At 30.9% G+C, this 25470-nt stretch overlaps 1 protein-coding gene across 1 annotated transcript in view; it reads right to left on the bottom strand.

Annotated features, from left to right (window-relative positions):
- Nucleotides 1–1078: 1078 nt before the first annotated feature.
- sens-2 (zinc finger transcription factor senseless-2) overlaps nt 1079–25470 on the bottom strand; it is a 36083-nt gene continuing 11691 nt past the window's right edge. The window contains exons 2-5 of the mRNA XM_073968156.1: nt 13752–14499; nt 13239–13625; nt 12890–13071; nt 1079–2590 (exon numbers count right to left, since the gene is read on the bottom strand). Of these exons, the coding sequence (XP_073824257.1) occupies nt 2154–2590; nt 12890–13071; nt 13239–13625; nt 13752–14499 (1754 nt within the window). The 3' untranslated portion in view covers nt 1079–2153. The remainder of the gene's footprint in view (nt 2591–12889; nt 13072–13238; nt 13626–13751; nt 14500–25470) is intronic.

Here is a 25470-nt window from a genome sequence, read left to right as displayed (position 1 = left end):
TTCAGTTGCGTGTTTAGTTATCGGAGTTCCTCTTGTGGTTCGGGTTCTATTATGTCGTAGTTTGATCTGATTTCATCTGTATAAAGAGAGGTTATGTAATTCTGCCATATAGCTTTTTTTCTCCGTAATATCAAAAATAGCTTCATTGTTGCTGTTGTATAGAACTTTTGGCAGCGATTTATGATATATTCCAGCTACTTCCTTGAGAGATTAAAATCGTCATGAAGTCTTTCGATCTCCTGGCATTGTTTGTTAAGATTATAATATTTCGCTGCTCTGATTGCAGATTGTACTTCTTTATTTAATTCATGATATAACTCGTAGTTGGAATTCTTATATTTTCCACGTTCTTCCATTAGGTCCAGTATTTCGATATGCTTTCCCGGTCCATTCTTTCAATTTTATTGTCATATCTATCGAACAAAAATTATGAAAATATATCTATTCTTTCAAATGTTATATGTATTTGATCAGGAAAAAAAAACGATTCTGAACCACTGTGCGCCGGGAAGGAGCAAACATGAAAATAATTCATCGCAACAAGTTACTCTCTGCAATTAAGTTATTTTGTCTGATAAAAAACTGCAAATTTATTTATAATTGCGATATTTTATAAAGAATGAATTGGCCAGATTAGATATATTAGTCTTTTTCTGTGCTACCAACAGTACAATTTAGTGGACCTTAAGTAATGTAACGCGCAAGGCGTCTATAATTTCGCAAAACTGCAACTTACGTTAGTGGTTAGTACAATTTCCCAAAAAATGCGACTTATATTAGTGGTAGGTAGTGTTGGAAAATATAATTCACTGAACGGATCGGTCTTTATTGGCCCTTTTCTTAAAATTAACCAGTTACTTAATTTCGTTAATTCCCTCAATATAATTTCTTTTTATGTATCGTCCGAGATACCCTTCAGTTCAGTTATGCTTTTTATTTCAATCGCTCTATCATTAACCCACCTTTTCAGTTCTCTATGGTTCTTTAAGTATTTTACGAAATTAAAATCGTACTTCATAAAATAAATACGCCGTTTTCACAATAGAATTATATGAAAGTATATAGTAAAAAAACAATATTTTTTTTATCAATAAATTTAATTTATTTTCATTTGTTCTCTTTCCTTTTTCAACATAAAAATTCTTTGTTTTCTTAATTTATATTTATAGTAACATTTAAAAATTAAATATTATTTTACTTAAGTTCTACAATAATAAAAAATTGGGAAATTAATTTATTACACCTAGAAAAAATTTCTTTGGAATGATTGTTGGTTGGTAAATTTGTAAACTTTTCTCCTTCACAATAATATCATAATATTAAAAAAATATAGAAACTAAATAAATTAGAGCGGAATTTATTTGCACACAACTAGCTAAGATGAACTATAGTTAATTTTATGTTTAAAAAGCTTTTTATATTTATGTGGCATTATTGAAGGATTTATACATTTCTAAATTAAAATAAACTTTTGATTATTATTCGTTAGAGCTATATTACAATAAAATTTAATCTCAAAAATGTACAACATTTATGTATAATTATTAAATTCTTACAAAATATTGGAATTGTTAAGATTACAATTGTTTTAATAAAACATTAAATTTTAAATTCTTTGGTTATAATTTACATTGGAATTTATTTTATTTGCTACTATTAATTTACATGGAAATATGTAAAACATTATTTATTTCTGTTATAGATTTTATAAAAATAAATTTTGGCAACAAGGGAGTTTTCTTTTACTTCATTTCACATAGATAATTTAAATTATATGGAAATCAAGTGTAACAATTTTTATGTATAAAATAACAAACAAATAAAAAAAATAAAACAAATTCACCATACATAGTTATTTTTATCGTCTTTTAATTAATTTAAGCAATGAATAAATTAAAATTCTGTGATTTCTCTACAACAGTTGTGTTTAATATTGCACATGTTCGTTGTTCTGGCCTGCTTACTGACATTTGAGTATGATGCACATGCGTTTGGGCATGATTCGTGTGAATGGAATGGGAGATATGGGAGCCAAGATGGGACTGAGGGGACTGATGATTGTGATTTTGCTGTGCCTGTGAGGTTTGTTGTATTTGCGACAACAATTGAGTATGCTGATTTTGATGCTGCCCATGATGCTGCTGTTGTTGATGTTATACCAACAATGATACCTTTTGGCAATTCATTGCGGTTAACTGGGCATTTAAGGCTGCATTCGCCGTTGGACCATGATGTTGTGTTGATCCCGGCGCCGAGGGGGGTGATGATAAACCACCAACATTATTTGACGTACTACTACCATTCGCTAGTAAACCATTTTCATTATGTCCACTTTGAGCAGCGGCTACTGCAGCTGCTGCTGAGGCTGCTGCCAAAAAATCAACCTTACCCATATTACGCTCCAACAAAGGACCTAAATTTGTGTGTTGCGTTTCTTTGTGACGTCTCAAATCCACTTTACGTTGAAATGATTTGTGGCAGAGTTTGCAAGAGAACGGTTTATAGCCGGTGTGTTTGCGTGAATGGGTGATGAGGTTGGAACTTTGACTGAAGGCTTTACCGCACACTTGGCACTTGTGGGGTTTTTCACCTGCAAGAAAAGAAAAAAAAAGAAATGTTAGCATTCAAATGTCGATGGTGAATGTAATTTCATTTATTATTAAAATTGCCATGAAAAAATCTTGAAAATTTGAAATGGAAGTGAAAGTAAAAGAAAACGTGGGTAGCAGAGATGTTAACGAAGCAAATCTCAGAATTGTACGATTATATTGAAAATAAATCTGTGAAGGCAAATAGAATATAAAATTAAGGAAAGCATAAAATAATAACCAAAAACGGTAAAATTCAACAATTTATATAAATGTTGGGTACAAGGTCGGACTACTTTTGCAAATGAACTTCGTAGTTTTTACACTAATGGGAGTTAAATTACTTCGAATTTCAAATCAAAATAATGTATTTCGACAGCACACTAAATAATCGGCTGGACTTATCGTATGGGCCTTGGTTGATTGGATATTTTGACTCTTTGAATATATTAATTATTTTTAAAATAACTAGAAGGCTGCGTTATATAGTCTGACTAAAATCAAGTTGTGTGAATGTTACTTTTATGCAGGCTTTTAAAGCAGTCTACATAGCCGAATAATTCTTTCATTAAAATTGTCATCTGTATTCTATAAATTTGGCAAACCTGTATATATTTTCCAATGTATTTTTTCTCTCTAACTAACAATCCTCTACACCGTATTTGACTTCATTTTACTTTACATTTATCTCAAATAAAAAACACATGGCTTCAGCCATACCAATAAAACATTCCATTGCCAAAACAACCCCCAATTTGAAAACATTTATCCGCCTTCTTAACATAGTCTGGTCTTTAAATTGTTGTTTTTTTTTTTTTTTTGTTTTTAGTATACAATTTTATTTTCATTTAAAGTTCATCAGACTTTTATTCTGTGGTTTGGAGAATATTTGTGCGGTTTTTGTGGTTGAGTTTTTCTTAAATTTGTTATTTAGAACTTTTTCTTCAGTTTGCCTTGAAATGTGAATTTAAATACCACACAGATTTACATCAGCGCTATTGTGCCGACAATTGTGTGCGTCATATCTAGTGAAATGTGAAGGTTGGTTTAAAAAGTTGTCAAAGGAGATAAATATTAAAATTTAGGTAAAAGCTAGGTTAAGCTGCTTAGTTTTAAAATGGCGTTTAAATTAAAGGGAGAAACATATATGACCAAACAGAGAATTTTATGATTCAATTTTAACCTAAGAACCACAACAACAAAAGGTAACTTCCCGAATGGTCCTTCGACTTGTTTCGTGACTTCGTAGAACAGTGATCGTCATATGGCTGATACATCCAGGAACAAAGTTACTAAAAGCTCGCGTTACATTACTATTTCGATGCTTTATATACAAAATCTTAAAACCCCGAAACATCTTTTCAACTATATCCAAAATAAAAATCACAAAATTATCAAACAACAAAAGTAAAACACAATCTATAAAACAAACATTTCATTTCCTCAAATATCATACCCCCCCACCATCACAAGAATTTTGTTACTGAGCGAAATAAAAAGAAAATATTGTAAATTTTTCAAAGTTGAAAAAAAATCTTAACATAAATAAACTTAAAAGGATGCAGTGCAAACATCAAGTCAAGGAAAACATTTCAAATATAAAAACATTGAAATATGTGAAAATCATGGCGTACGTATCAAGGCAACGCCTTGAGAGTTGGTTGGTGATGTAAAGAATACAGAAGACAAAAATGAAAATGGAAAAATGTATGTAACCCAAAAAAGATTGCAATAAATAAAAAATAAGTAAACTTTGCTTTAAAAAAGAATGAAATAAAAAAGAAATAGTGTCTATAAGAGAATAGTCTATGGGGTTGAGCAGCAAGCACACTGCTAGACTTTCTTCATATAATCTGTGCCATGCTACGTGACGTTATCTGGGCCGTTAGCATATGGACGTGCTTAGAAACCAGAGACTAGACGTCGTTGAATATCAAGACAATCCAACAGTAAAAACAAGCAATCTTTGCTCGCAAAAAAAAACAAACAACAAATCCTTTCAGCCATCCATGAAGTTGAAGAGAAAGGTTTTTTTTCATGATAGACAGCTAGTGTGTTCATACAAAGGCACATAACGCCTGTGATATTAGAATGTAATGAATTATCTTCAGAACTGTAGCATAAACCAAGCAATCCATTCCTTATATTTCTTCCATTGCTGCAGAAACTCGTTCGTAATTAAATTATTTCGTATTGAAATTGACTATAATCTGCAATATTGCACCATTCTCCATAAGAATAACATCGAATTTTGGGTAAATTTTTTTAAACATAAAAAATCATATAAATGTTTATTCAAAAAATTTAAATCAAAATTTTTACAAAGAAAAAATCATCCAAAATATCCTCCGAATCGAACTTAAAAAACGCTTTTTCGTTATCAGGATAATATTCCACACATGGTACTGGCGTGGTATTTTTTGGTTATATCCCTATTCAACACACTCCAATTCTATTTTGCTCTCTGCTGGATTTGAACATTAGAAATTCTGATTTGTAGCCAATCACGCGTACAAATATAAATGGCCTTTTAACCGCTTACATGTGCACACCAAAACTTAGTAATTTTGCAAACAAAAAATTTTTTGCCGACGGTAGTACATTTTTAAGAAATAACCCATTATTTTCCAATTTGTTTACATAATTTTGTAATGGTTATTCGGCTCCCAAAATTTTGCTGGGGATGGTCATTTGAGTAAAAAATTATTGTAAAATATACATGATTTGTGGAAACCACAAGTCTTCCATTCACGAAAGTGTAGCCCATGTCATCTTTTATTAACATTGCATCATAATCATTACACCCTATGTTTAATTTCCCGACTTATCTGCTATGAAGTATAGTGCGTTTATTACATTTTTTCCCCTATCGATGCCATTATTGTTCTTGTTGCCTTTGGCTCCGTTTTATATGGATCTCTCTCCACTCACATCTGTACAGACTCACAACATTGTGTAATTACAAGGGAACGAGTAAAACGTCATGATTACCCTCTCTTGCCCCGTAGCCATCCAAATTAACACAAGTTTCTCAACTCTCAATCATCCAGTGGAGCTTAGACTACGGAAAGGATAATAAGAACTACTACCATCACCATCAAGAACCAACATTTTAGGGGGGTACATACATACATATATAGTATACGACGAATGAATCCATTTCACGTTTAGGTTGAGGGTAAAATCTGTTGTTGAAGGAATCAAAGCAGATCCCAATGGTCGAATGTTTTAACAATCACGTCCCTGCAATATCATTATGTACTCAATTCAACTTTGTTCCTTAGATGTGCGTACAATGACATAAAAAAGGGGGATAGTAGAAGACACAAAGCATAGAATTGAAAATTTTGTTAAGCAAGTAAGTATGTACGAATATGTATTTATGTGTTGTATGTAATGCTGTGGGGTTTGAGTTTGTAGAAAGTAGTTAAAATTCCAAACCAATGATTTCAGTTTCAAGTCGTTTTCTTGTTGTTATTGCTTGCTTGTTTTTATATTTCAAACAGATTTGTTCCTTTTTGACGTTATTTTACGATTGTTTTTGTCGTCTACATACATATATACTAACACATATACAGATTTACTAAATATGTACGGATTCTTTATATAGTATAGTTAATACATACATATACAATACAGTTTCCTCTTATCTTTTTATATACTATTTTTTGTTGATAAAACATTTCTTGAGATTTTCTCGAGTAGAATGTCTGTCTCTGTATGCATGTGAAGTGAAAGAGTGGCTAAAGAACAAATGGTGAAAGCATCTACTACCGAGAGAGAGAGTAATACACACAAACCCAAAGTAGCTGAACGAACACATAAAGAAAATCTGTATCATGGCTAAAAATCATTGAAATCTGTTTAGTTTAAAGCATAGATTCAAATTGTTCTGGGTGTTTTGGGTTGTTAATATCATCGTCGAATAGTTAGGTGTGTGTGTATGTATGTAGGTATGGATGTTTCACTGTCTGGTGGCGTAAACAACTGTCCTTGGCCAAGAGTGGAATTGTGTGTTGTTAGTAACGTCAAAATGACGTGTATGGTTGGCATTAACTAAAGCAGAGGTACAAAATATTTAAAGAAATTGCTAAATTTCACGGATATCCTTTTCTGTATTTAAAGAGTACATTAAGATATTCATTTAAAGATTTATAAAAAATCGATATCTTTAAAGTAAAAATAAGTAAAGAAGAATAATAATAATAATAATAATCATAATAATAATAATAATAATAATAATAATAATAATAATAATAATAATAATAATAATAATAATAATAATAATAATAATAATAATAATAATAACAATAATAATAATAATAATAATAATAATAATAATAATAATAATAATAATAATAATAATAATAATAATAATAATAATAATAATAATAATAATAATAATAATAATAATAATAATAATAATAATAATAATAATAATAATAATAATAATAATAATAATAATAATAATAATAATAATAATAATAATAATAATAATAATAATAATAATAATAATAATAATAATAATAATAATAATAATAATAATAATATTAATAATAATAATACAATAAACTTTTCCTTTCAAATATAATATTTGTGGCAAATTTTGTATTCAGAAATAATGTCATCGTAATACTATAAAATGGGTATATGGGAAATTCTGAGTGAAATCGGACACCTTTTCAAAATGTATTTTTGATTTTCTTTATTATTGGCTGTGCAGCAGCATCAGCTCATCAGCAAAATATTTTAGAAAATTTTTAGATTGTTTTGGCTAACGGTTTCAGAGATATCGCGACTTGAAAAAGTCGAATTCTGTAAAAATTATATGCAAAGAATAACTATCTCATAGCTTCTTTAATATTGGTCCAAATAGAAAAAATCTTTTTGTTATTTTTTGTGTTTTCTTTGTCAGCTATATAATAAAAAAATTAAAAAATATTGCACAGTGGGCTTGAGTGAATTTTTTAAGATTTTATATTAAAAATCAATTGTTATCAATAATTGTACTCTTCGATTTTATTGGCATAATGCATAAAAACTATGATTAGTTAAAAAATTTTAAGTCCTATTTGGTAGTGGAATTCGACAAATTACTGTTTTGTTAATGTTTTGAAATTTGTCAATAGTATTTTCCTTCATATCAGTGTGATTTTACCAAAAGATAAAAATTTTAACATTTGTTTTGTTTATGAATTTATCTTGAGAACTTTAAAACCTGCTCGATTTTTCGATTTTGAAAATAGCCCTGTAATTATTGTACCAGAATTAGTGGGTATTACTGAATGAAGTTTTATGTGCCCGAGATACGTTTAGCCATTGCATATCTCGTATTTAAACAATAATCTTCTGGAGAAAATATGGCTTTAATATTTGGTAGATTATACTGCTCGGATGCCCATTCTTATATTTCCTGAGCTGTAGTTATGTGATAATCAATTTACTTAGTTTATTGTCCGGCTGGTACGATAATTGCTAATCCATTTTCAAAATTGAAAAATGAAGCAGTAGATGCTCAAAACAAAATTCCTGCATATATAAGACAACAACACAAATGTTACAAAATGTATTGTTTTATTATTATTATTATTTTTTTTTTTTTTTTGGCAAAAATTGTTTTGACAAATTTTATAAAATTTAGAAAAAATAGCAATTATTCTATTTGGACCAATATTAAAGAAGTTATTAGTATTTTTTTTTTTTGCCTATATTAACCAAAAAGTAATCGAAATCAAAAACCAATATTTGAAAAGGTGTCCGATTTTACTCAGAAATCACCAAACATATGTTTCTCGGAAATTATGAAAAAAATGATTCTGAACATACATTAAAATTTACTTTGGTGCAGGATGTGGGGATTCTATTTTAACATTTTTATTCTTTAACATTCGCTGTAGTCTTTCTGATGCCACTTTTGGGAATGTTTGCGACTATAAGCATATTTTTGTAATAATAAAACAAACGGGCTGAGTTAAATAAAACCATTTAAAAACAATTTTCTGGTAATCGATTCGTTCGTATTCAAAAGTATTCGTTTTAAATTTGGGTTTTAAAAACAATTGGGAAGTATTCGTCTGATTCTGAAGACAATGATATTGGTCATATATGATACACATTTATATATATGGTTATCTGAAATATAAATATATGATTTTCACATAATGAACATTTGTTTTCAAAACGATGGGTCTCTTTCTATCAGTTTTTCCAGCATTTTCCTTTAGTTAAAAAATAAATAGCAAAACTCAATTTTTGATTTTGAAAACTCTACGATTTAAATTTACGTTTTACTTAAAATATTTTAGATTTCGTTGTTTCAAATTTTTATTTCCTTTTTGACTTAGGGTGGGTGTGAGAGGCTGTGCGGAATAATGTACATATCCTGTTGAATGAATGTAAAGGAAGGAGCATAAACGAAATCGAAGATTACAACAATAAAAATTGTTTGTACATATAAAGACGCTGATTTGATTATATTTCCCACACCGAAGAACGCAAAAATGTGAAATGGATCTCAACTTGAGATAGTAAGATAGAGATTATGCCTGAATATTTGTGTTTTAGTATATCATAAATTCTATTTTTGTTTTGTTTTTTCTTTCTTATTATTGCTAATATCCAGATTCTGTCATTTTAATGACATTTCCCTGATTATACTTTTTGTGCTTTTTTACGACAACCTATTGGTTTGTCATATATTGCTCTCTCGCTTCTTTATTGATTGCGCTGTTGCTTTTACACTCCAGCAGTTGATGCCATTTTGTAAATCTAAGGAAATCAATATTTTTTGCAGAGTGTTTGGTTTTTTCTCATACTGTAACTTGTCAATAGAGTGGGAGGGGGGATAAAGTGCTCGTAATGGGGTTGATTGCATGAAAGGTAGTTTTATTATAACGCTCCACCATGACAAGAACCATTTCATTATTTCCTAAAGTTGGTATGAGGTGCTTGGAGAAGAGGGTTTAATATGGTTTGTGTATATGATAGTAGTAGTAGCCATGAGTGTATGTGTGTGTATAAAGCTTATAAAATCAAGTTGCCTTGACTAAATTTTTCATTGGTTGTCTGTGATTTTTTGTTGCCCTTCATATAGCTGCTGCAGCTATGGATATACATATGTATGTATGCTCTGTTTTGAGGCCTTTTCAAAGCTTTATTTTGCGAAGAGAGTTGAGTAATCTTATCTGAGGCAATCAACAGCAATATGCATTGTTATTTAAAGAGAGAGACCCACATATCGTACAAACGTGAGCAACATTGGCACCCACTGTGTTTCAAGATTCCATAATATTTCATTTACGCCATCATTGCACAAATTGGAGTGCGCACGCGGTTTTCTCTCTCTGTTCTGTGGCACAAAAGCTTTTGTATTTTCCCAAAGCGCCCCCAGTTGGAGAGATGCAATAAGAAAGAGAGCTATAAGACATGGTATAGTATTTGAAGATGTAATGGTGCGACACAGATAAATATAATTGTATGGATGGATTTTGGTATTGGTTCTCACTCTCCTACCGTGTGGAGTCTTTCAATGAATTTTAGTGATTTTTTTCTTTGTACTTCCAGATTTTCCAAAAGCTACAGTGTGATGGTATAACAATTTAGGGGTTTGGTGTCATACGCCTGAGTGGGGATAACGAATATTTGTGTTGTGATTTTTCCTACATAGCTTAGTATTTTTCATTTATTTCATACTCCCTCCCGCCCATTCTTTTCGGCCCGATATAGTGCCATTAACAACAAAAAGGATTTTTATGGAATTTGTGCTGGCTGTGTATGTATATATGGCAGAACCGCAATTTCAGATAAAACGTTCTTTTTTGTATGGTATGGGTTTTATGACTGTGTAAATAAAATCTGTAAATGAAAGAAATTCTGTCTGTGAACGTATGAATGTATATTTCGCTTTCAGCGTTAACGTCCGTTCGCGTTGTGCTGATTTTCCATTTATTAAATTTGTGTGGTTTTTCAGTATGATTCTGATATCTAGTTTTCAGGGTATGCATGCAAGTGTGTGTGTGTGTGTTTATATAAATTCATTCCGATGAATGACAGCAGATTTTGATTTAACATTTCAGGGATTTAATGTATTTTGAAATTGAATTTGGCTTAGATTTTATTCAACACATACATATGTAGATACATATGTATGTCTAACACATATACACACATAGAATATATCATCATATGATGATTATGAATATTTCAATAAAATGTTGATTGTTTTTAAATTAAAACAAATGAAATCCTGTGAATTATTGAAAAATATTTAAATTTAATATGCGATACACACATATCTATGTAGTTATGTGTTGAAAATTATTTGTTGGGGATGCTCGGGTCGATTATAAAGATTATGGAACAAACTTCTAAATACACCGGTAAAAATGTGAATATTGACAAGCATTTTAGGCAGAATATGTTTAAAGAAGACTGGAAATTGTTTAATATATACAAAAATTATATGATAATATATTAAATTTCTCTAATAGTTCTCAGTATAAATCGATATAGGTACATTAGACTGACCAAAAAAAATTTTTTTTGGAACTCCCACCTCCTAATTTTCTTCCATTTGATCCAAAAACCTTATACATGAATTTTTTTGTAGAATTGGAAAATAATTGTTGCTTTTTTGAAAAACATAATATTTTTTGCGATCCTAGTCAGCTATGTTGGCACATGTAATTTAAAAATAAAATATGGGGATTTCTGAATGAAATCGGACACTTTTGCAAAAAGTGGTTTTTGATTTCGTTTATTTTTTGCTTCTGCCCTTTGAAAAAGTCAAATTCTGTAAAAATTGTATGCAACAAATACTTATAACTTCTTTAATATTGGTCCAAATAGAAAAAATATTTTTTGTTTTTTTATATAAGCTAGAACAAAATTTTTGCACAGTGGACTTGGGTGCTATTTTCGCGATTTAATATTTAAAATAATTTTTTGTCAATTATTGAAAATCATTGATAATAATTTTCTTGACATTTTTGGACAAAACTACGATTAAATACAAAAAGTTAAAGTAATATTTGTTAGTGGGATTGAAATAATTTATATTTTTTTTTAAATTTCTCAATACAATTTGTTTTTATACCAATGTGAAACATTTGTTACTTTACAAAAGATATAAAAAAGTAAATTTTTTTAGTATTTGCTTTGTTGTTTTTTTAGGAATTTATCTTAAACATCTTTAAAACCCCGTGGTGCAATGGTATGCACACCCGCTTTGCACGCAGAAGGTCGTGAGTTCGATTCCCCGGCCAGGCAACATCAAATTTTCAACGGTGGCAAAATACCCCTCAGTAATGTTGACGACATTTCCTGAGTATTTCAGCCATGTAAAACTTCTCTACAAGAGGTGTCTTAGGGCACGCCCTTCGGACTCGGCGATAAACTGTAGGTCCCATATCATTGAGCTAATATGAATCGGGGTGCACTCATTAATATGAGAGAAGACTCCCTTGTCAGCCCTGGGCTGTTTGTGGAACAATTATTAATTTTCTTAAAAACTGCTTGTATTTTTATATTTTTTGGTAAAATGAAGGAACAATTGTATTCACAAATTTAAAAAAATGAGAAAAAAATATTAATTATTCGCATCCCAAATGAAATCCTTTACCAAATAGGACTTAAAATTTGTGTAATTAACCGTAGTTTAATAAAAAATTCAAGAAATTCAAAATGGAAAAAAATTGATTTTAAATATTAAATCGCGAAAATTGCACACAAGCCCACTATGCATTTTTTTCATCAGCACAGCAAAGAGTGAAGGAAATCAAAAACCACTTCTTGCAATGAAGCAAATTATGTTGACAGGTTCAGCTTAAATAAAGATAATAATAATTAACAATTTTAATTTTGTTTTCTAAAATAATATTTGTGGTTGTCCTTTTATGTAAAAGAAAACAATTAAAATACGCAAATATTAAAAAATCTAAGAAATGTAATTTCAAGCTTATGCTGGGAAACCACAGTTTTTTTCAGATTGTAGTGGCTCTTCAGCATATTTTGCCTTAAAATATAGCTGAATTTTTTGCCAAGAAAATTTGTTATTGATGTGTTTTTTATTATTTAAGATGGGCAACAACTCCCCGGCCCAATGCTACGTCCTTGATTGTTTTAATGTTTCATTTGCTATAGACAACGTTTCTACATATACATATATTTGTCCCTTAAAGTACACACTAAATTATTTAACACTTGCTAATTTGTTTCCCTATTCCAGCACTTCCATTTATTTCAGAAGAGAATTCCATGGCTTTTAATTAAGATTTGTGTTTTTGTGGTCTTGCCGAACTTACCTGTATGAATGTATGTATGTTTCTTCATATCACTTTTCTGATGGAAACGTTTACCGCAATAACTGCAAGGAAATGGTCGGGTATCACTGTGTATGAGCAGATGAGTGGACAAGGTGCTGGAACGTTTAAAACGTTTGCCACATTGTTTGCATTCAAAGACTTTTTCAACATTATGGACAGCCCTAAGTAAATGGAAGCACAAACAATAAAAGAAAAACAACAACACATTATAATTAGTTGTAGAGAATTAAAATTTGGTAACAAAAAAACAAGGGAGATTTTTGTAAACCAGAGAGGTTTACCAACTCCCCAATTATAACAATTCTTCTTTTTGTTCTCGTCTACTAACCTATGTTGACTTAAACTAACTTCATGACCAAAGGTCTTATTGCACAGCTCACAAGCATAGGGCTTTTTGCCATGATGTGTCCTTCTTGAGTGTACTTCGAGACCATGCGGTGTGGAGAACATTTTTTCGCATTTCATGCATGAGTACAGGTCACTGAATTGCGGTAAACCAGGCCATTTCGCAGCCATATGGTGGAAATGATGCAAATGCGAGGGGTGAGTTGCCAGTCCCAAATGTGAATTTGGTGGTAGACCATTGGCACCAGGAACGCCAACACCAGCCGCCGCCGCCGCTGCTGCTGCATGGTTTGCACCGTTTTGGGCACTCTGTAGAGGCACCATTAAATTACGCAATCTAAATAGGTCTTCTTGGGAGGCAGGGTGATAACTAAAAAAGAAAAAAGGAAACATTCAAATAAAACCGAAAAGAGTTAACATTGAGTTTTTAACAAAATTAAAATGTGTTAGCTTAATTATAATACCGCTCCCTTTGATAATTGTCACCACCACTTACCTTGAACTTAAACCAGATTGTTGTTGCTGACCCTGGTGGAAGGCAAAGGCTGCAAAGAAGGGAAAGGCAGGCGACAGAAAAGGTCTTTGAAACATGGCTTGTTCATAGTTTGCGGGATAAGCTTGCCGGAAAGCCTCAAATGGATCACAGCCAGCAGGATGAGGATGTAAGGATGATGCTTTTTGATGATTATCATCTTTACGTAGCAGAGCGGATACCGAAAACATTTCAGACTTTTTGGGACTAGTACGACTACTGCCGCCACTACTGCTCATTTTTTCACTTGTATTATGGGCACTTGATGGTCTAGAGGTTGTTTGTCTAGGCGGGACTGGCGAGGCTGGTGGAGAATCTACTTCTAATTCCACTGAACTGGATCGTGAACGTGATCTTGAATGTAAAGAACGCCTACAATTGCTGTCATCATCTAAATCAATCTGGGACGAGGAAGAACGGGAAAGGCTACGTGACCTTGAGCGTGATGCACGTTCATATAGTCGTTCAGCTTCCAAATTTGCCAAAGGATAATGTAATGGCATTCCATTATTGTTGGCATTGTCCAGTTTCCATTGTAGTATGTGATTTTTGCTCAACATAGTGAGACTATTATTGTTGGTTTCTTCCTTGATAAGTTTATTGGAATTGGCTGCCACAGCGGCCGCTGCAGCCGCAGCTGCTGCCATGGCTGCATTATGGGCCTGTAGTTGTTCAGTCTTGACCAAACGGTTAATGCTAAAGGCAAGTTCATCTGAAAAAAGACGAAGAAAAATTGTTTAAAGTGATGTGGCACAGTAGGCTGAAAACTGCAAAATTAAAATTCTCAAAGAAATGTCGTTAACACAAAAGTAAGATAACGTAAGTAAAATAACCCTTTTTGAAAAATTCATTGTGTCTTTATTTTCTCCCTTTCCACCCAATAAAGGAAGTAAATTGTAGGTGTGAAGAACCAACCCGCTTTGTATGTTTTTGAATTTTGTCATGCTCCATTTAACCGGGTGTGGACAAGAACAGATGTTTTATTCCATTGTAACGCATATTAAAATGATTAACACACACATTAAAGGGCGTTAGCAAAATCAGCTACCACATTCAAAAGGAAAATCGTGTGATGCAAAGCATTTGTATATTTTGACTGCAATAACACAATCATTCTACCTAAAAGCCGTAGCATCATCATTGCAACCCCAACCTTAACTCAAACAACAACAACTACAGTTAAATGATATAGCTTTAATCATGTTTGAGGCACAAATTTGCTGATTTGTTGAAGGCTATGCTTTTGACTCGTTGTCATCCAGACTGCCTTGCCGTAACTGATTTTGTTGTCGTTTTGATTAGGGTGGTGGCGGCAACAGCAGCGATGATGGTGATGATGATTTAGCTATTGTTGACTGGGCTTTATCCTTGGCATTAATGGTCATGTAAGGTGGATTAGTAAAAATATTCGCTTTCGCTCTTCATCTGATATAGATTCAATGTAAAAATAATTATGTTTTGAAATTCGATATGGTATATCAGAGAAGCTGTCCGTCCGTCTGTCTGGGTATTCAGGGTATCATGAATTTCAATTTTTTTGTTTCGCATTTCAATATGACTACATGTGTGTTGTGTACATATTTTGTACTCCATATGTGAACTTCAACAACAAAACAGGTGGATTGTGTTAAGATTTTTTCCGCTTATGGTAAGGGGTGATTTCCGAAGATGCGAAAAAGGGGTGTTGCTGGGCATGATTAATGGTTTCATGGTCAATAATTTGCAATGAGATTTTAATTGTTATTTGAAAAATTGTATTGTTTTGAAAAAGTAAATGATATTCTGTATTGTTAGAAAATCAAATATGTTGGAGAAACATCGAATGAAGGCCAAAAGAGAATAGAAAGGATTGTGGTATTCGACAATCATGAAATCATCCAATTTATGTAGTTATATATTTATACCTTTAGCAATGATCTTTTATAAAAAGAAGTTATAATTATTGCTTATTTGCTCTTAATATCCCCATAAATATTATAAGAATAAACTTTAGAAATAAATATTTGCAAAACCGGTGAAAGTACTTATTGTGAACCTTTTTAAGTTCCGCCGACTCAACATATCTAAACAAATATTACAACAATCTTACATCTGTTGACAATTATCATTAGCAATGACGATTTCCTATCCAGCCATACAAAAACTCCAATCGATTCCAAATCAATAAATTAAATAGAAAATATAAACAGACATAACTCAGAGTACACAAATAACCATCTGAGTAACATTGAGGGTACGTACGTACATACCTACGAACATTTTGGCATACCAACAGAGCAATATACAAGCAATACCCTTTCACAACCTTATCGCTATCATAAATCAGAAGACTATCTAAACTTTAGACTCATTTCGATTTGAATTCCCTTTTGTGGACATTATGAGGCGATTGAACGAACGACGGTCAGACCAAGAGAATGAGTTTGTGTATTTACTTTTGAATGCTTACACATTTTATAACCACTTTCAATGGGAAGAGAGTGGAATATTTGATATTTCGTTGCAGAGGTTTATATTAACTTCGATAACAGAGTTCCAATGCAGCAGAAATAAAGATCGACCTAGAGTTACTATTTAAAAAAGCAATAATTTCAAATTCTTCTTAGTGGTTATATTGTCAAGGGTTTTAATAAGGAAGTCAAATTTAAAAATATACACATGTTTCAAATCGCCCTTTCCGCATATACTTTTATATGTGCCAAATAAAATTAATTTACATTTTGGTCATAAAACTAATAAACTGAAGAATTTCCTCACTTTTTACGTAATACTTTCTTTTGCCGTGAAAATTATGATGGTATCTTACCTTTAATTGTTATCGATATTTTATATAATATATGCATGTATGTGCAAGTATCCATCAACCATGAAGTCATAAAATAAAAATAACTTTTATGAATGTATATGATTTAATTGATGTTTGTCGTTATTTAAGTTAGTGTGGTTCCTCGTTTGGCCATACTATATATAGAATGGTTTGATTAAAGTCCAAAAGTTCTATTGATATCTAATAAAAAATGTACTCTTACTATTCACATCGTTTATCGTTTCACTTATCGTGCAAATCTAGTTGCTAGTTTGTGTTGTATTGACTCATGCCTATAATTATGAATGGAAGCAATTTTGATTTATAAATTAATCTTTGTATTTCCAAGAAATGTGTACACATTTTTTTAATTTCCTAGATAAGCCAGGTTTTGCCTAATCTGAAAAATATTTGAAAGATTTTTTGTTAATCGTTTAAAATCTGTTTTCTTCGTTGTTGATATTCCAGTTATTAAATCTAAACCTTTATCTTTTTATAATACGTTCGTTAATCTTTGAAAAAAGCACAAAACTAGCAATCTAAATAAAAAATCGTGGACTTAATCTCTTGAAAATAACATTGAAACAGATTATCGATTTAGATTATTTTCGATTTTTTATTGTTATAGTTCGAAACGGTTAATAATTTTATTGCATGTTTTAAGAAATAAATTCCTAGGGTATATTAGTGTTATGACTTTTTTAGAACCTCGTATCCCTGTGTCATAGTTTTATTAATTTTTACACAACATTACATAAAATTTTAATTATAAGGTGATTTGATAAAAAACGCTCACGCAAAGTCATTTGAAAATTTTTCTATATGAGCTTTTTGACAAACTTTTGAAGTCACTGTAAGCAGACATGACATAACCAAAATGGCATAACGCTTTGTGTCTCATTAAATTCATCATCATATTATTAAATATATATTAGGGCGGACCCAAAAACAACATCTTTGTTTTTTTTTTAATTTTTCCATTTGATCCAAAAACCTTATATATGCAATTTTATGGTGATCGGTTAAGGTTAACCCGTGCGGCGATCTTTGTTTCCATAGTAATTTGTATGGGGCCAAAGGCGAATTTTCACGAAAATGCTCTAAACGCCGCATTTATGGTCCAATGTATGAAAAAAAATTATACCAGCTCATCGTTGTGGCTAATAGCCGAGTCCTACAAAAAGTCGTAACCCTAGTGTATACATATACTTTGTAAAATAAGTTGGCCAGATTGCCTTAAATTACTAAAATTACTTCATTGCTAATTAGTGACTGACCAAATTGTTCGATATGTGAATAAATTTTGTTTATGCATAGGTATGTTGAAATTTCGATTTGCAATACAATTTGAAAATAGTTCAACTACAAGACAATTTTGACTAAAATTTAATAATATTAAAAAACAATAGTAGTTATTTTTTATTTTTGCCTTATTAAGGCGAAGGCCATTTATAGTGATATTTAATTAATTCTCTTTCGCGAAAGAGAATTAATTAAATATCACTATAAATGGCCTTCGCCTTAATAAGGCAAAAATAAAAAATAATTTCAGCATGAGCCAGGCTGGGATTCGAACCTGGGTCTTCGACAACTGAGTGTCAAGGTTGCCGGCGTCTTAGCGTTCTAAGCCACCATCAACTTGTCAAAACTTTAGTAGACAATAATTGATGATCAAAAAATAAAATCTTCTGATATAGAAGAGCAATTACTAATGATGTAGGAATAAAACTTACCATAGTATTTGTGAAAAATGGGATTACCAAAGCAGGACTATAGGAAAAGTTTGGAGTTTCAATTAACTGACATAATTTCGCATATACATTTATCTAATGAAGTTCGATATATATACCAGTTACCAAGCTTTGCCTTCGTCTGCCACAAAAACAACATCCTAATACACCTGAAGATCGGATTTACCACCCGTGAAACGTAGTGTAATGGTTGGATGCGTGGGACTTCGGTAGACTCCTAATTTTTCAATGTCTCTAAAGGCCTAACAGCTCAACTCGAAAGAGAATTAATTAAATAGTAGTTATTGTTCTCAAATTAGAAATTATAAACTGCACCAAAGGTCCCACAGTATTTTGTGAGAAATATTTTTGTAAAATTAAATTTTAAATAAATTCCCTAAATGTTAAACAACTCCCAATCAATGAAAGCAAACATTCTTACAACAAATCTGTATCCTGTTTTGTGAATTGCTTTCTCGAGATGTATTGATTCCTTGAGATTCTACCCAATACCGATGTTTCACCTCCTAATTGAATAATATCTATATCATTTGAATAAATATATTTGTGAACATATAATTATTTCCTATAAAGGATTAACCTGTTCCAAATACATAATTATACATAATTAATTTAAATGAACATTTAACTAATAGTAGCTCCCTAAGGTCAGAGTCATCGATACAATACAGATGCGTCTAATGATTTATTTTGTGTAAATCATCAAGCAAATTAGAATTTACCACTACCGACATCAGGGGGACAAAGAACACAAAGCATAGAAGGTTGTTTCATACAAAATTATGATACTTCCTTCCGCTGTGACGATTCTTGTCCAAAAGATTACGTTGCAACACCCCAAGAGACAAACAAATATTGGGTGGATGGATGGTACGTGCCCATGCCACTTGTCTTGCGTTTATTTTCTTCCTGTTTTATTCGTTTCATATAAAATGGAATAAAACCGCCCTAATAATTATATGGTATGTGCGAAATTGATGAAAATAAATGCGGCTGGGCTGGGTGGTTGGGTAAGTTGCCTGCCTGCCAGACATCCACACAGTAGACACTGCTGCCATAATAAAATTTACCATCAGCTATGTATGCTTGCGCACTTGAAATAGACATCATCACCGTATTTAGCGTATCTATACGCATAATTTAATGACAATCTGTTCGATTTTCTCTTAACCTTCCTCCACCTCCTCCATATATCTTCATCGTCATCCTTGATTCATGACTTCGATTTTATGCTACTACTGATGATGAGAAGGGCGTAATGGTGTGCTGATTGTTTTTTCGAGGGGGATGAGATAAAGCGAAAATAATGTGCAGGGGCATTGCGTTTATTATTGAATAAATGTGATTTGAATAGTTTACTATACCATATAATATTATTAGGATTTGAATTGGTTTTTTGGTTTGACATGAGTAAAATTAATGAGGTTGAAGCTAAAAAAGTTAAATAGTGACATTGCCTCTTCAAATTGTCCCCGATTATATTTCAGTTACATTGTCTAGATTGTCTATGGATTGGAATAGCTGAATGACTATTCTCGCAGAATGGGATGGATGTATTTCGTTAAAATAGCATATTCTAAGTTCAAGGCTCTGCAACGCTTGTCCATAGTCTAATAAAACATAATTTACCTATTATTTACCTACTATTTATTTATATTTTTACAAGTTAATTCGATTGCACTAATATTTAGTTCCTACTTGTGTATTTTTTTTGTATTTAGGTTAACTTTTTTATTTAAAATAAGTTGTTTTTTAAGCCCTTGAAACCTTTGATTTAAGATTTATATTCTGATGTTCTTCCATCTGCAGATCTGTTTTCAATAACCGGCAACATCTAAGGATGTAAATTTTAAAATAAAACTGGTCTATTATCAACTACCATATTTTATGATAATGCTAAATGCATTTTATGGCATTGCTAGAGACCTACCACAGAGCATAACATCACATATAAAGTATGTGAATTCATCAGTATAGGTATAAAATGATTTTGATTGACATCTGTCATGTGGTGCCGAAAAGGTAAACACTTAAGAAACATTAGAAATTCTAATAATAAATCACCTGTTGTGGACATTTATGTTTGAAAAAAATGTGAAACGGTTTCATCAACTGAAAATGTTCATTGATTTTATGATGGGCTAAATTTATTGATTTTTTGTTTCTATTTCATTTAAAAAGCCGCCCTACTGCGATAAGAAATGCATTCCAAAAATGCAAATTGCAACATTAACAACATTTACGAAAGTCAAATTTTTCAAATAAAAAAAAAAAACATTTACAAACTTTATCTTTGTTATCATTTTAAAAACATCATAAATTATACATTCTTTCATTATTTGTCTTATTTGTCAGTTTCACTTTAATTCATTAAGCTGTTATTATTATTATTTGATAATTTAACCCTTTTCCTCTCTGGACCGAAATCAATTGTAATCCACCACTAAACATCAACCACTTTCTAACCTCAATTCTTGTTACTAAGGTTAAAAGAACTAGAATCAACAAGAAGAATAACATCCGTGAAGTCTTTGGAAACATTTAACAAAGATTACCACCCTTGTGGTGGCTGTAAAACAAATACGGATAAATGTTCAACAAACGTTGCTACCGGTTAAAAAGTGAACAGCAACAAACATAAACATATGCAGCAGCGCGCTGTACCATACTTGAGCAAACGAAAAAAAAAATAATAACACCAACATTTAAACAAGTGTACCACCACTTGTCTTTATTTGTTGTTGTTGTTGTTATTGTGTGAAAATTCATCAGTCTCAAAATCTTCTGGCCAGATCCTTTCCAAATGATGATGATAATAATGAGCCAAAGGATTTAGTCATAAATGTTACCATAACAGAGAAACAAACAGCAAAAACGCCGGCATTTGCCAGACAAAAATACAACAACTAAGAGCTGAGCTGTTAAAGTAAACACACAACACGCAATAGACATCTGCAAAAAAATAACATCAACAAAACGCCCTTGCCCCCGGAACACAACAAAATAGGGAAAAAGGAAAACCCCATAAATTTGTAAACATTAAGTGCTGGCAACAAGGAGCAGGGGCAGAAGAGGACATGGGAAGCAAGATTTGCAGTAAGGGAAGCTGTGCGCACAGACACACACAGACATTTACTAGCCCCTGCATGCTCTTTTGTATAGTTTTAGCGTTAAGCGACAACAATCATCTGCTTAAATTCACCCGGGAGCAATATATTCATAGCGTAAAGGTGGCAGCCATAGCAAACCAGGCACTTGTTCATTTGTTGTTTCCTTACTTCCTTTTATTCCTTCCTGCCTTCCGTTAAATCCACCCTTAATATATTTTTAACAGATTATTTTCAATTTTCATGTCTAACCTCTAAAGCTAAACTGGCATTTAAAGGTAGCAAAATAATTACAACCTTAAACAATTGATAAATATTGTTATCCTGTTATGTTTCCGCTTATGGTAGATTATCCTGTTTGGCCTAAGGTTGCTTGTGGGTGGTAGGTTTATTTTCATCTTATGATAAATATACATAAATTGAATAGAGACAAATTCATACACCTATTTTTATGTCGGGTAGAGTTATGTTTTGTTATAAGGATTTCTGAGTGAAATCGGACACTTTTTTTAAAAAGTGGGGTTCGATTTATTTTTTGCTGTGTTTATGCTGCTCCTCAGCAAAACATATCATTTTATTTTCAGATTTTTTTTTTTTGACTAACAGTTCCTGAGATTGAAAAAGGTGCGCTTTGAAGAAGTCAAATTCAGAAAAAACTATATGCAAAGAAATACTTATAGCTAACATAAATTGTTCCAAATAGAATCTTTTTGTATTTGTTGAAAACAATTTTGCAAAGTGGGCAATTTTTGCGGTTTTATTTTAAAAATAAATTTTTTTAAATGATTGTACTCTTCGATCTTCTTGAATTTTTTGTAAATAATAATAAAAATTATATTTTTCTAATTTTTTTTAAATGAGTCAATTACATATTTCCTTTATATTGTTATTTTATATTTATAATAAATTAATAAATAAAGTTTTGTTAATTAGTTTTGTTGTTTTATTTAGGAATTTATTTGAAACAATTTTGCACAGTGGGCTTGGGTGCAATTTTCGAGATTTTACATTAAAAATGAATTTTTTAAATGATTGTACTCTCCGATTTTCTGGAATTTTAAAACAAATACCAATAAAATTATATTTTTTCTATATTTTTAAATTAGTCAATAATATTTTTCCTTTATATCAGCGTGAAACATTTGTTTTTGTTTTATCAAAAAAAAAAAAAAAAAAAAATACTAATAATAATAAATAAATAAATTAATAAATTAAATGTTTTAATTAGTTTTGTTGTTTTATTTAGGAATGTAACTTAAACATCTCAAAAACTTCTTCATTTTGAAATTTTAAGAATAGTTTAGCAATTAGTGTACCGGAATTGGTGGGTATTACTGAATGAAGTTTTTGTGTGACCGCGATTATATATCTTAAATTCAGATCCTCTTTGGTATTTAAATAAACCTGTTCTGGAGAATATTTGGTAGATTATTCGGCTCGGATGCACACTAATATAATTCACAAACTGTGGTTGTTTGATTATTAATATAGTAAATTTATTCTTCGCCTGGTACAGTAATTGCTAACCCATTTTGAAGATCTTAAAATGAAGCTGATTTAAGATAAATTCCTAAATTAAACAACAAAACAAATGTTTAAAAATGTATTTTTTTTTTTGTACAATAACAAATGTGTCACACTGATATAAAGGAAAAATTGTACTGATAAATTTCAAAAAATTTAGAAAATTTAGTCCTTATTCGATTCCCACTACCAAATAAAACTTAAAATTTTTGTAATTGATCGTAGTTTAATAAAAAATTAAGAAAATCGATGAGTACCATCATTGATAAAAATTGATTTTAAATATTAAATCGCATTAAAATGGCATCTAAGCCCACTGTGCAAAATTGTTTTCTATTTTTTATTAGACAGCTGATAAAGACACAAAAAATACATAAGAAGTTTTTTTCTATTTGGACCAATATTAAAGATGTTATGAGTATTTCTTAGCATATAGTTTTTATTGAATTCGATTTTTTCAAGGCGCGATATCTCTGGAACAGTTAGTAAAAAACAAAAAAAAATTGAAAATATACTGAAATGTTTCGCTTTGTATGTAAATAATAGTTGTGTTCCAGAACTAAAAAGGTTTTACACATTTAACCACTTTTGCAGATTTTTTCCAACAGTTGCAAAGTGTTAACTTCTCTTTGAAATCCAAAGATGCCATTAAATCACATATACAAGTGATTTGGCATGACATCAGTTTTGCATATTTACTTCTTTTTACAATAGGGTTTTTATTTCAACTCCTCAAAATGTAATTTTCACACCCTTTAGCACGCAATTTTTAACTGATATCCGTGGAGTACAGTTAAAATATTCACCACTCCGTCTGAACTGCTTAAGAACATGCCGTGATAGCACTAGTCTTCATTGCACGACTTCCAATTTATTTCGCTGGGATAAATCATACGAATAGATATTTTTCAATTTATTGAAATTCTGATTACTAGACATGTGTTGCAAATGTCTCAAATTCTTAGTAATTTTTATATTTTTTAAGTCATAATTATTATATATGCCCTTAAATTCATATCAGTCAATGTGTTACTGTAGTAATAATAACAATTCCTCTCCCCCTTGCAGTTATGAAAATTTATGACACTCATATCATAATCATCATCCCCACCAAGAGTAATATCATTAAGTAAAGAAACCAACAAATGTCCGGAATAAAAACAAAAAAAAGCAAAACAAACGAAAATATATTGATTTTCGTATTGAAAAGAAGGTAAGTTCAATAAATTTTAGTATATTTTTATGCACGATAGGTATGAGTGGTATCATGTGCCCAGCTTTAGCTCTCTTGAATGTTGAACGACGACAATGAGAGTCGATTATTATTATGGTATTAATTGAATTGCTTAACGAATCGATTGGTGTGATTTAAAATTATTTCGTTTTATTTTTTTCTCTGTCTGGTGGTGCTGTTTGGAATTAATATAACATTTTGTTTTGTTTTGTTTTCAACTGTGATATACAACGTCAACTGTATGAGTGTGGCAGTACAAGATTATAGCTGGATGGCTGGCTGGTTTGTGATGGGGTGGTCATAAAACGCATAAAAAATAAACTATCGAATAATTTATGAGAGCACTACTAAAGATTGGAACATTGATGTGTATAAATATTTTTTGGCAAATACATTGATTTACTTTAATTTACAGCCCCTGTAAAATAAACAAGTTATAAAGGATTTCGTTGATTTAAGAATATTTGTGATAAATCAGAAATTGGTCACAATCATGGGAAGGTATGCCAATTCAAGCATTATTTTTTAAATGTTTATTTATGCATACAAATGTTATTTTTAGTGATTATTTTTAAATGGCTTGGGTTCGTCTCTGTGTTGCCACAAATGATGGATGTGGAGTAATTATACATTTTGTGATTTATTATTTATAGTGTTTTTCATTGTTTGTCTCCAATGTCATGATTTCATCATCATCTTCATCATAAATGTTGATTAGACTTTGCTTTGGTCAAGGAAAAACATTTTATAAACGTATATGGGACATTCCATATTTTTTGTACCCAAAAATACATATCGATGCCTAACTTCCTCAATCTCATATCTTTTCAGGAAAGATTGGTTAAAAGTTTAAATTCAATTATTAGGGTATTAGATGTACTCAATTTTATAATAATTGCATTTTAACTTTTATCCAACCATCGATGTATCAATAAATTAATCGTTTTATATCTCTCCCGACAATTTTTATTTTCAATATGTCTGTCAATATACTACTAAACTTTTTCATTCTAAATTTTTATGCGATAGTTCAAGCATTACAGATAAATTTAGAAAGAAAAACATAATTCCTCAACCTCGTATCTTAAAAAATAAAAAAATTTCACGAGAGATAATAATAATAATTGTTCCACAAACATCCCAGGCGGGACAAGAGAGACTGACTTCTCTCACGAGAGATAAAAAACGATAATTTTTTGATACATCGGGGTTTGGGTAAAAGTTTCAATGCAATTCTTAGGAAATCAGATGTACTCAGTTT

The sequence above is a fragment of the Musca autumnalis genome, unplaced genomic scaffold, assembly GCF_047663935.1.
Source record: "Musca autumnalis isolate F117 unplaced genomic scaffold, ASM4766393v1 scaffold_2, whole genome shotgun sequence".
NCBI classification, from domain to species: Eukaryota; Metazoa; Arthropoda; class Insecta; order Diptera; family Muscidae; genus Musca; species Musca autumnalis.
This window is presented reverse-complemented; position numbering and strand designations above follow the sequence as displayed.